The sequence below is a fragment of the Trichoderma camerunense genome (assembly GCF_050948025.1).
Source record: "Trichoderma camerunense strain CBS 138272 chromosome Unknown V8C40scaffold_1, whole genome shotgun sequence".
In the NCBI taxonomy this organism is placed as follows: Eukaryota; Fungi; Ascomycota; class Sordariomycetes; order Hypocreales; family Hypocreaceae; genus Trichoderma; species Trichoderma camerunense.
The window spans coordinates 3434772-3447306 of NW_028145369.1; the positions used below are offsets into that span (position 1 = coordinate 3434772).

Consider the following 12535-nt stretch of genomic DNA (forward strand, 5'->3'; position numbering starts at 1 on the left):
GACAGACAGACAGCCAGACACCGCTTCCACTCGTCATTTCGTTTTCAGCTGGCCGTGGCACGAACCCTGGCATCCTGACCGCTGCGGCTCTGCAGCCAGACCTCCATTTTGACGCACACTAGCATCACACTCCAAGTATGCATGTGTACTTGCTTGTCTCGAAAGGGTTCAGAGTATGCACGCCAGCATGCTAGCACCACCACGCCAGTGTTGCTCCAAGACACCTGCAGTGTATGTACTCGTACCTGTACAGATTGCGCCCACGACGCAGCGACGGGCTGCTTTCCCTCGACACTGCGGATACTTACTCGTACAGTAGTCTAGCAATGCACCGCATGGATCGGGCATCAGCAAGCTATCTTCATTTGGGCAGTGTGTGACACAACTCTCGACGGATCAGCTTCAATCCGACTCTCACTTAGTGCATTCTTGCCCTAGCTCTTCTCTTGCTCCTCCCCACCACGGCTGACCGTGATCGTGACCGTGCATCCGTGGGAAAAGCTCCGTTGTCTGAGCTAGGGACTCTTTTGCCCTGCTTCTTCTCCCTGATGCATCATGCCAGTATGCTGTGTCAGCAAGTCAGCTTGGGCCGCCGTGCCATCAGCGGCGAAAGCGGGTGTGCCCAGTTCTGCCATGTTCCCAGCAAGACGTCGACTTGTCTTGCCTGCTTGTACAAAACGCCGACTCCTCCGTTTGGGGTGTTTCCGTCAGCCTTACAGCGATTGGGGTACCCCTCCCCCGCTCGTCAGCATGTTATTAACCTCTTCCTCTTCATGGTTTAAATTGGCACGCTCCAGGGCTTTACCGCCTAGCTGCTGAATCTGGGCGTCTCTGGATGACATTTGTCGATTTTGCAGGCGCTATCTCGTGGTGCCACATTCGTTGCCAGCGCTAGCATGGGCGACGCAGCAAATCACGACTTGCAGACGGGAAAACCTCCTCACCGTCCGGGTCTCAACGCACAGTTAAACTTGGTACGAGCTACCTGCATAGTTTGGCGGATCCCACCTTGACTTGCTGCTCCTACTCCTACCCTTACGCTCCGCTGATACATGGCTCTATTGGAGAAGAGTAATTGATATTACCCCGTACTCGGCGCCAGTCAAGCATGTATGCCACGCTCAATTCGCCCCCAAGCCCTCAAAACTCTACCACATGATGACCTCCACCGCGTTTGTGCAACCGCAGGTGAACCACTAGTAATATCGAGTCTCCATTGCTGGATGCCACGTCGGCTTGCCTCGTTGTTTACGTGGGGCAGAGGGTCATTACTTGATATCCAAAGCTATTTTCAGGTCGACAAGCATCCGCCTCTAGGCGATCAACATATCGTGCCTCTGCTCTTTGCCACTTTGACGGTGAGAGTTCGTCTAGATGGCTGCAGAAGTCATGCTACGCACTTGTGTGGGGGGTCTCAGTTTCATTGCTGCTGATATTGGTCCGGCTGAGTGTTTCTGTCCGAAATGTTGGTGGAGCCATCTGCAGGCTATCGGGCATCTATCGATGGTTCAGCTGCAATAGTTTTGTCTCTCTGCCTGACTACTACATGGTCAAGATGTCTCTTATTCTGTCGACTCCCTGGCATTGTTTCACGGATACGCTACCTTTTCTCCCCTCACAAGTGCCGGCATAGCAAGTCCTAGACAAGGCCTCGTGACTTGTGTTTCACCGCATTAGACTGCATGTTGGCCTGGTCATTGGACTTTCACAAGCCAATACGCTCTGCACAATAGGGCCCGAGAATCTTTATCAGATATACAAAAACGGCAGCCATCCTACCTGAGCCAGTCGTGAGGTGGGCGCCGCCGCAGGAGCTGAGAATGTAATTACACCGATTCGCCATGACAAAGCGATTGGATGCGGGATGATCATGTTCCGCAGCAACAAGGCACGGCAGAGTTACATAAGGTATGGCTAAGCTCAGACGTTTATCTGTTGTACCTGACATGACTCGCTAGTTGTTCCTATGACGCCAGTGCGTCGAGATGGCATTCAGAGGAACAGCAATTGGCCTCGTTCCTAAGCGACTTATACGGAGAGCCATCATGGCGTCTAATGCTCGACCAGTCATCTCCGCCAGCTTACGGTGTATTTATACAGGCGCCCTGACTCAGCTGCTCACCTGACGCCCATACTATGCAAGCCGCCTGAGCCGGTCGCCGGCTAGCTCCTCCCTGAAGCGGTAATACCCAGTCCCACCAGCTCCGGCAGACCCATGACCGGGCCTGTGTCGTCGGCCTTTGATGTTTGACTCGGAGCTGCTATTTCCATCATTCATTGGTCTCCTTCATCCTGAAGAGGTTGGGACGATGGTGGTGATGAGTCCTAGGTGTTTAGAAATTTCACCCATGTTGCGGAGCCTATCGTTCTCGTTGCGGAACGGAATGTCATTGCTCTTGTCGCCTCATAATCTCACGCGAGGAGAAATGCTTGGCATCTGGACGCCTGGCCATTTGGTTGGATGCGGTCCGAGCTGCCCGGCCACCGTCTCCGGAGAAGGCTGGGCCAAGTCGGGCCCGAGGTGGCCACCCGTTTCCCAAGTCAAGCCTAGGCCGCGCGCAAATCTGGAAAGACGTCGTTTTTTTTCGTGTCAGGTCCTATTCATCGCGCCGCGCATACGACATACGATATACGAAAGGCGAAGCGCTTGTCATGATCATCTTATACCCATGGAGGGTCATCAGGGTTGCATGAGATGCCGTGACTCTGTACCCGGCGCACTCGGGCTCCACAGAACTCCCACGTCCGAATATGCCGGGCCGAGGGCCGCGGCCTGTTTTTTTACGTGTTGCTTTTTTTTTCCTGATCGTCACAGCACCATCATGAATCAGTTGCAAAATGCTCGTCACAAAATTCTATTGGCGTGCTTGATAAAGCCAGTCGATTCAGTAAGATATACTAGCGTCCCGGCAAGATATCTGAAGATGGAGAAGAAAAGCCAAAGAGTATGTAAAAAAAACTGTTAACCACCGGCGCCGGATCCGCCCCCACGAGTCGTTCCTTTAGTGTTATATGCGCTCCGCTCGACAACTTGCTATATACTTGCTCTTACAAGAAGATGACCTAGGTAGGTAACCACCCACGTAAACCGCTAGAGAAAAAAAAACACAACGACGACGTCCTTCATAGATGCTCTCACTACCGCTAGTAGTTGGGCAGTAAGCTGCCCACCACCCTGACGTGGTAAAAGCACATTATCTGATGTCCCTCGGCTACTCGAGAAAAAAAGAGAGATGGAGAGAGTAAGCCGGGGTAGCTTGATGACCTCTAAAAAAAGGGACAAATTCTTCAAGGATGTCCTTGGGAGAGGCAAAGAGGAAAAGAGGGTGGAACTTTTGCGATTCAAGAGCGCAACATCTTCTCCTTTCTCTTTACTCCCCTTCGCGCATCTCCATTTTTGGCATTTCGTCATCGTCTTGCCATCCATCTTGATGTTTTTGGCTCTCAGACACACGCTCTCCGTGGAGGTGTGAAGAAAAAACGAAAAAAGAAACATGGGGGGAGAAAAAAAATATAAAAATAAATCATCACAGAACTGCAAAATCCATCGGCTCACCCCCCGCTGTTGTCGACCCGTCCATGTCATGTACTTCGCGCTCCTCCTCCATCATGTCAATCAGGCTGTCGAGATTCGCGTCCAGGACCTCGCCGTCTTTGGAATCGAGGCAGCGCTTCAGCAGGCGGCGGTACTTTTCGATCTTGTCGCCGACACCCACCATGCTTAGGGCGTCGACGTATTCCGTCTCTGCCTGCCGCTGCTCCATAAGCATCTGGCTGAGCTGTCGCGCGAGAGTAAGCCGTTCCTCGTAAGAGTCGTCCTGCATGCTTGGGTTGTTGTTGGGATTACTGCTGCTGCTGCCATCGCCGTTCAGCTTGCTCATTTCGTTTTCCACCGTCTGGTGGATATGCAACCTGTTTTGGTGGGTAATTAGGGACAGCACGTTGTGCCTGACGAGGTTAGCCTCGCTCATGACCTTGGCAGCCACGTCGTCTGGTTCGAGCTGAGCTTCGAGCTCCGTGATTTGCTGCCGTACGGCGTTCAGCTCGGCCTGGGTGTTTGTCAAGATGCGCCGGGCCTCGGCCTCTGCCACGTCCTTTTCGTGCCACTCCTCGTCATAGCTTTTCGCGAGCAGCTGAAACTTTTCCATAATGAGCGGGGAGATGCGCGACTGAACCGTCGTGGCCGCCGCTGATTGGAAGGACAAAGGGGGCTTCCGCGCCTTGTCGCCCGCACCCGAGAAGGCGTCCCTAAAGGTGGCGCGCCGCTGGGAATCCGGCGCAAAGGGAGAAGATGACCGCTGTGGCCCACGGTCCTTCTTTTGAGCATTGAGCTCCATGATGAGATCTTCTGCGCGGACCCCGTCGTTGTTGGGAATGTCCGTCGAGGCATTGCGGCCCAGCAGCGCACGAATGCATTTCCTAGCGTTGCGCAGGGCAGCGAGATGCAGCGCTGTGTTTCCGTCAGTGTCCTGCACGTCAATGAGCCGCTGGAAGGCACTCGGCTCCAGCGCCTCCTGCAGCTTATTCAGTATGTTGTCCAGGTAGTATCTTGAGCACGATGGGCTGTAGACGCGGCCGTTCTTCATGATGGCTGCATGGTGGATGACGGTGCATCCCTGGCTGTCCCTAACATCCACTGTCTCAAAGAGCTCCTTCATGACGGAGGGGAACGTCTGCTTGTCGTAGCAGTTTGTGAAGTTGACTGATCGCATAAATGGTGTCTCGCCGCGAATGTTGCGGACGGCAACGTCTGCATTGAATCTCTTGAGCTGCTTGATCACGTCCACGTCGCCCATAGCGGAAGCCCAGTGCAGGGCCGTGTGGTTCTCTGCATCAATAAGCCAGTTGGGCTGGAAGTTTGGCGGCGGATCGGGCTTGACTGCTGGCTGCTCATTTCTAGAAAGGAGGAAATAGTCCAGAAGCTCATCGCCATACACGGCATGCTGCTGCTCTGTGAGGTCCTGTAACTGCTCTTCTCTCTTTCTTTTTCGGTGGCCAGTGGACATGTGGCCCATGTCGTAGCGATCATCATCGGCAACGTACGAAGCCGAAGCCACGGTGAGGTTGTCCGGCGTGTCGTCTTCCACGCCCGCCATGACGCTCTCACTGTTCTCGTACTCTTCGACAACTGGCATGGCGGCTGCCGCTGCGTTAGTGACGCTAGGAGCCATGCCTGCGGCCTTTGACCTACCCGAATTCCATTTGGGAAGCGGAGGACGGGACTTTGGTGCTTTAGGCTTGCTGGCATGCCTAGGAGCGGGAGGGGGGCTCTCGTTTCCTGGGACGAACTCGAAGATGGGCCGTATTCGGTCATAGACGCTGTGCCGCTGAGCGAGGGCCTCGCCGGCTTCGAGGGGGATCCATGTTCCCTGATATTTGCCGTAGCCACCCTGAATCTTTTCGTGAACATCCTTCTGCACGTCTCTTTCTAGGATTCTCGTTCGGGCGGGTTTATCGAAGCCTGCGGCTTTCAAGATGTGTGTTGCGTTGATCCAGTCATCGTGCCTCCTTCGCATGACATGTTCTTTTAGGTCGCCGCCGAATTGGAATTCATAAACGGGAATCTGCAGGAGAGAGAAGTAATTAGTTTGTGTTGGGCAATGTAGATAGTCTTTTTCAATTTCAAGTTGGGCTTTGCGGTGTTGAACAAATGAAAAGCAAATAAAAGTAGGGAGGGGGGAGCTCCCAGACGACCATCATAGCTTCCCCCTTCCCCCCCTTTGCGATTGATGATGGAGAGCTTGATATTTGATGGCTGGATATCTGTGACTCCCACGCCTCCATGCACCCCAATTGAGGGCCCGTATCCAACAACCAAGCTTCCCGCACATGTTTGCCGCATCCAAGATTCACTGGGGATCGCTTACTCCACTGTACGTGGCACTGAAAATGCCGGTTCCTGCACTGGCCTTGACCATCTCGGCGATGGCGAATCCGACACAAATATCAACAAACGAGGGTCGCACGCAGGGTCAATTCCGGCAGGGCGAAGGTGCGATCGCTGGTGAAGCTGCTATGGCACGAAAGAGTCGCTTGTCGGGGTCATGCACAGCGCTTGATGCCTCTCCATACGGCAGATTGAGGAAGCTGGAAGCAAATTGTCAAATTGTCACGTCTGCGACGCGGTCGGTGGTTGAGGAGACGCGGCAGACGCGAAACCACTTTAACAGGCCCTTTCCTGCCTGAGGCGCCACAGCCACAAGCAAAAAGCGGCGGGCAGCCCCACGTGATGCGGGTGTGGCTTGCGCTTGGGCGGACAATTGGCGGGCGGGTGTGGCTGGTAGCTGAGCTCCATATTCCAGTGATGTGCATTACTGGGGACGAGACATGGCCAATCACCCTCGACCACAACTTTGGAGCTGGTGAACCTGCAAGGCCTCCAACCCGACGGGAATCGTGATATCCGACAAGGCTACCCAAGGCTGCTACCCAAGGCTTCCAGACGTCGCCAATGCTGCGGACGCTGTGATCGAAGGGCCGGGCAAAAGCAAAGCGACGCAACTCTGTTCAGCAACACCAAGTGGCGGCCACCAAGGACGAAATTAAAGGGGGAGCCAACGCCGAGGAGGACGGCAACGACGTAGCCGCAAAGTGCTTCTTTGGGCTCAGAACGCCAAGATGACGGAAATACTGCACAATGCCCCAATTGTGCTGGACAACGGCTCGGGCACCATCCGCGCTGGTTTCGCAGGGGAGGATCTGCCCAAATGCTTCTTCCCCTCGTGGGTCGGCCGGCCGAAGCACCTGCGAGTCCTGGCCGGCGCGCTGGAGGGTGATTTGTTTATAGGGAACAAGGCGTCCAACGAGTTGAGGGGCTTGCTCAAGATCCATTATCCGTTGGAGCACGGCGTCGTGACTGATTGGGACGACATGGAGCGAATTTGGGAGTATGTGTATGGCGAGGGGCTCAAGACGCTGAGCGAGGAGGTTTGTCCACAAACGAAACAACCACAACAGTGACGGAAGAGAAGAAAGGCCGCTGACACCCACCGCAGCACCCAGTTTTGCTGACAGAGCCTCCTCTGAATCCACGGAGCAACCGCGACACGGCCGCCCAGATCCTGTTTGAGACGTTCAACGTCCCCGCGCTGCACACGTCCATCCAGGCCGTGCTGTCGCTATACGCCAGTGGCCGGACGACGGGTATCGTCCTCGACTCTGGCGACGGCGTGTCGCATGCGGTGCCTGTCTACGAGGGCTTTGCCATGCCCAGCAGCATACAGCGGATTGACGTTGCGGGCCGAGATGTGACTGAGTATCTACAGACGCTGCTGCGCAAGAGCGGCTACATTTTCCACACGAGTGCTGAGAAGGAGGTTGTTCGACTGATCAAGGAGAGCGTGTCATATGTGGCACACGACCCCAAGAAGGAGGAGAGGGACTGGATCGGGGTGAAGCCCAACGAGAGCAAGTTTGCCGAATACGTCTTGCCAGACGGCCACAAGCTAAAGGTGACTTTGGTAGCTCTTTTCCTTACCACTCTTCCGCATACTGACCCTTTCAATAGATTGGCGCTGAGCGATTTAGAGCTCCTGAGATTCTGTTTGATCCCGAAATCATCGGCCAGGAGTATCCTGGTGTACACCAGATCGTAGTTGATGCCATCAGCCGCACTGATCTGGATCTACGAAAATCGCTCTACAGCAACATTGTCCTATCCGGAGGCAGCACGCTGACAAAGGGCTTTGGTGATCGACTCCTGACGGAGCTACAGAAGCTCGCGGTCAAGGACATGAGGATAAAGATCTTTGCGCCCCCAGAGCGTAAATACTCTACATGGATCGGAGGAAGCATTCTCGCTGGCTTGAGCACCTTCCGCAAGGTAAGCGGCCCGTGGATTTAACTAAGCAAGTAAATTTGCCTTACTAACGAGTGAAACAGATGCTGGTGAGCATTGATGATTGGCACGAAAACCCGGATATTATCCACACAAAATTCACATGATTCACGAAATGGAAGCGGGCGTATCGGCATAAAGGAGAGCGAGAGTCGTCATTTCACGTCTGGCTGCTTTGGTTCAAGAGAGCGCGCAGTAATACTAAACATTTCTCAAAGATGGGCCGTAGCTGACGCGGCAGGTCTGGCAAAATTTGCTCCGGTACCAAAGGAGACCAAAGAATAAAAAAAGGGGGGTAAAGAAGAGAGAGAGAAAATGATGATATTTCCCAGAGGTTAGAAGTCAGCTGGTGGGTGTACAACTAATTTTCTTTTTTTCCTCTTCTTCTCACGAAAACAAAGAACTTGGTTTATGATACAGAGACGGGAGGGATTCTTTTACAGGGAGCGAGCGGGCATTAGACCGAGGGAGTTGTAGGGCTTTGTCTGATTACCTAGATGAAGGGAGCCTAATGATACCCCGATTTGCAGTTGATGGTTGGATTGGGGGGTGGTTGAGTGATGGTTTTTATGTAGTAGCTGGGGGGAGCACTTTTTTGCACTCTGTAACGTGTGTCGATAATTCATGAGGTTATGCTGAGTTGAATGACTGTTTTCCTCTTTCTTTTCATCTTTTTGTGCTTTGAGGGCGAAAGGTTTGTATGTGAATTGTGCGTGGGCGGAATAGCATCAAGTCCTTTGATAGAATGGTTTCGTGGTCTAGTTGGTCATGACATTTCGTTAACAGTTTAGTTGACACCACCGAAAAGGTCCCCGGTTCGAGCCCGGGCGAGATCACTATCCTTTTTTGGAGACTTGCTTTCCATCTTCTTTTTTGTACTTGGTATTCTCAACACTTGAGAGAGCAGACAAATCATGAAGCTGTTGCTGAATATAGCAGGCGTTGGGAGTTTATGGGATGGTGGATGCACTTTCGCTCAACTCGAAACTCTGTTGATCATAGCAGCTGCCACTCAGTTGAATAGCTGCTGCATCTACTCAGACCACGCATTCAAACTTTCTATTGTTAAGTTATGGCAACGTGTTTTGCTTTCTATTTTTCTCTTCTTTCTCTCCTCTCTTCTACATACATTCTTTGCCCAGCCTCCATCGTTATCTTTATTCTCGAGATTATAGTTGAACTATCCAAAAGATTTTAGAACCTCTCATCACTAGTAAGAGACGAACAAATAATGATTTGAAGCAGTCTATCAGTGACTGGTATCTTCAGACATGGCCCCTCATGCTACCGACGAATCGCCTCCCGAGACAAACGGGAACGCACCGGCGCCGCCTAATGGTCCAGAAGGAGATAACTCACATACACCCGCTCAGAGAGAACGCAATTCACGCATTCAGAGAGAACGCGCTCGGAGATACGCTAACATACTGTCTGCTTTGGATACAGGGGGTGTATCTCGTGCAATAAGAGAAGTAGAAATAACACTACCCTCAGAAGAAAGAGAAGAACTCAGACGAGAATTAGAAAGACGACAAGCAGAAAGACAAGAACAAATAAACCGAGACATAGAAAGAGACGAACTCAGACGAGTGGAAAGACGACTAGAAGAAGAATACAGACGAGGAGGAGGAGGAGTACTACGAGCAGAAAGACAACTAGAAGAAGAATACAGACTAGGAGGAGGAGGAGTACAACGAGCAGAAACCCGACTAGCAGAAAGACGACGAGCAGAAAGAGAAGAAGACTTCAGACGACGAGCAGAAGAAATTCAAGATGAAGAAGTCAGACGACGAGTAGTAGAAATTCACGAAGACCAAAGACGACAAATACAAGAACGACTAAGACGACAAACAGAAGAAGCCAGACGAAGAATAGGAGCCCCTGCACCACGATCTCGTTTCCGTGCTGGGAGGCAGGGGGCCTCGGAGCAACTTCACCGTGAGCCACCTCATAGTGCAGAAGAATATCGCCAAAATTCACGTCACCATGAGCCATCTCATAGTCGAGAAGGTCATCGCCCATACCCACGTCACCTTGAGCCACCTAATGGTCCAGAAGTCCATCACCCACGCCCTCATTCAGCTTTCCATCCCCGTAACAGATCGTCTTCTGTGGACAGAGGGGCGATGGTTCGTGCAATCAGACAAGAACAAGATCGACTAGCCCGTTCACGAGCCCGTTACGAAGCTTTGCAAGCTCAGTCGCTGGGAAGCTAGAGGCAACGTCATCATGAGCCCGATCCTATGGGAATCGATGACCCATCTTGGATAGAGCAACGCTTACAGCAACGCATGTGGCGCGGGTTCCCTGTTCCCCCTGAGCCAACTCGGCATCCGAGACTAATCGGTATAAATGGTATCAATGGAAATCAGCGTCCAATACAAAACGGTATAAATGGTATAAATGGAAATCAACCTCCGAGACACAATGGTGTGAATGGTATAAATGGAAATCAACTTCCGAGACTCAACGGTATCAATGGCATTAATGGAGATCAACCTCCGAGACTCAATGGTATCAATGGCATAAATGGAAATCAACGTCCGAGACAAAACGGTATAAATGGCATAAATGGCGTAAACGGGCATTCCCACGAGGGTGAGGAAGCTGGCCAAGATGAGCACTCAGACGAGGATGATAAAGATGCGTCAGGCCAACCCATGGAGCAACCGCACATAAATGGAGTACATGAGGATCCCGACGAGAACGACAGCCATGAGCAACGAGACACGGGCGAGGCGAATCATCATAGAGTACTATGGCGAAGGTCTCCGGAACTTTGAAAACTTGGTGGACAGGATCTTAAATCTTGCGCAGCGCCTCAAAATGTACATGTGGTCTTGGAGAAGGTCACCACGTGATGAATGATGGGTTCAAAAGAAAAAGAGACGAGAGTTTCGGTCTCATGGGGAGATTGCTCGCAGAGGCATTTGATTCGGTGTCAATGGATATCTTGCCTCTCCAGCGAGACGCCGTGGTGGTTCTTTGTCGAAGGAAACCTGTTTGGGGGTTTGCAGTCAGCGAATAGAGTTAAGGGAAAAGGTTCCTTTGTTGGATTCTTTCAAGCGGTTATTGGTTTTGGTTCGTCTTGTCCGACATTGTCTATGATACCACAGGATTGATTGGTTCTTGGGCAGAGAGTTTTGTTTGTCTTTTATTGCAGCCTGTTGAACACATTTCCTTTTTTTGGCATCTGAGTAGTCTTTCAGCGGTAGACAGAATTGGAGATTGCTTACGTCTTCTTATCTTTCTTTGTTCTTTCTTTGTTCCTTTGTTATTCCCTTGTTTCCTCTCCTTTTTCTCTGTTTCTACCTCTCTTCATGCTGTTATCCTTTGCCTATATAAACTGTTCAATTATCCTCTTTCCGAGATGAATCTACAGATAATCACCAGAGGTTTCGACATTACAGGTAAGACTCAAAAGTCACACAGCAAGAACCTGCCACTGACGGATATATGCCAGATACGACGCTTCACCTACAGCTTAAATTGCTTTTTGATACCCACCAGGACACAAACCGGCGCCTTTCAGCGAGCCAAGAGGATTTCGTAAAAATGGGAGACGCACACGAGCAGCCCGAGAGCTCCACTGCCTATTCTGGGACTATCAGGTTCAATAAGAGAGCGCTTGATCAAAAAGTCAACGCATTTTTGGACAAAGACGAGGAGGAGTACAACTCCAGGAAGAAAGCTTTCCTCGACATTATTCGGGAAGAGACCCACAGTGAGGGTAAGAATGAGCAGGAAATCCAGTTCCATATACTTGCGGCCGAATCCATGATGGCGATAAAGCGCCAGGGTCGAGCTTGCTTCGACCGCCTCGAACTTCAAGAAAAGAGGAAGACGGATAGGAACGAAGAAGATAAGATCAAAAATGGTAGGATCAAAAAGAGCAAGATCGAGAGGAAGAACATCGAGAGGGAGAACATCGAGGAAGAGAATATCGAGAAGGATAAGATCGAGAACGAGAAGGTTGAGAAGGATAAGAATGAGGAAGAGGGGATCGAGAAGAGTAAGAGTGGGGAGGAGAAGATTAAGCAGGAGGAGATTGAGGAGGAGGATATCGAGGAAGTTATGAAGAAGTTTCAGGAGGAATTTATAAAGAGACTTCAGGAGCAAGACCTTAACAGAATCAGGTGGGCAATTTTAGTCAGAGTCCCCTGGCTAAAGGATAATGGCTTGCCGACGGAGGATATTCTTTCGACGTTGGTTGAAAGCTTGCGCAGGGACGGTATGGGTCAAGAGTTTATTGGCTCGGTATCGGATGATATACTGGATATTTTGGCTCAGATGGAGACTGGCAATAGTCAGACTCGGGGTGCTTAATTTTGGTACAGGGAGTTTATTCTGTCGACTCACGGAAGCAGAATGACTGTTTACACAAATGGAATCCCACTCTGGGTCTATTTAGTCTATTTAGTCTAGTTATTGCAAGAAAATTCTCGATTCTACAATTGTCAAGTCGATGATATGCAAATGGCTCCGCTAGCTCACTTACTACATGTTGAAGACGCTCATACGGCATCTCCTTACAGGTACTCTCTCACTTACAAAGAAATGGGACGTTAAAGCTCGTTGCCCTTCTAAATACTAGATAGTCTGCTTCTACATAGATGTGTTTTATAGGGTGCAGCATCATACTATGCATACATCGGTTCAATATTTAGCGCCGACTACTCGCTGATTGTACCAGAAGCG

General features: G+C 51.2%; 4 protein-coding genes and 1 non-coding gene across 5 annotated transcripts; 4 read left to right on the top strand and 1 right to left on the bottom strand.

Moving 5' to 3' along the window:
• Positions 1–1914: 1914 nt before the first annotated feature.
• On the top strand, positions 1915–3500 carry V8C40DRAFT_231551 (uncharacterized protein). Its single transcript, XM_083212946.1, has one exon. The coding sequence runs from the start codon at positions 2244–2246 to the stop codon at positions 2964–2966; it is 723 nt and encodes a 240-aa protein (XP_083079747.1). The 5' UTR covers positions 1915–2243; the 3' UTR covers positions 2967–3500.
• Positions 2840–6139, bottom strand: V8C40DRAFT_231552 (MBP1 family protein). Its single transcript, XM_083212947.1, has 2 exons — positions 5868–6139; positions 2840–5564 (listed from the first exon to the last, which is right to left on the bottom strand). The coding sequence occupies exons 1-2, from the start codon at positions 5916–5918 to the stop codon at positions 3528–3530; spliced, it is 2088 nt and encodes a 695-aa protein (XP_083079748.1). The 5' UTR covers positions 5919–6139; the 3' UTR covers positions 2840–3527.
• Positions 6140–6306: 167 nt separating this feature from the next.
• Positions 6307–8674, top strand: V8C40DRAFT_231557 (actin family). The gene is made up of 4 exons (XM_083212948.1): positions 6307–6927; positions 6996–7451; positions 7508–7822; positions 7882–8674. The coding sequence occupies exons 1-4, from the start codon at positions 6619–6621 to the stop codon at positions 7942–7944; spliced, it is 1143 nt and encodes a 380-aa protein (XP_083079749.1). The 5' UTR covers positions 6307–6618; the 3' UTR covers positions 7945–8674.
• On the top strand, positions 8585–8673 carry V8C40DRAFT_t16. Its single transcript has one exon. It is a non-coding gene; the product is annotated as a tRNA-Val (tRNA).
• A 2718-nt stretch (positions 8675–11392) lies between the features above and the next one.
• On the top strand, positions 11393–12163 carry V8C40DRAFT_279617 (uncharacterized protein; the record flags this gene model as incomplete). Its single annotated transcript, XM_083221261.1, has 1 exon — positions 11393–12163. One exon carries the CDS (start codon positions 11393–11395, stop codon positions 12161–12163), a length of 771 nt encoding a protein of 256 aa, XP_083079750.1.
• Between the last annotated feature and the right edge of the window lie 372 nt (positions 12164–12535).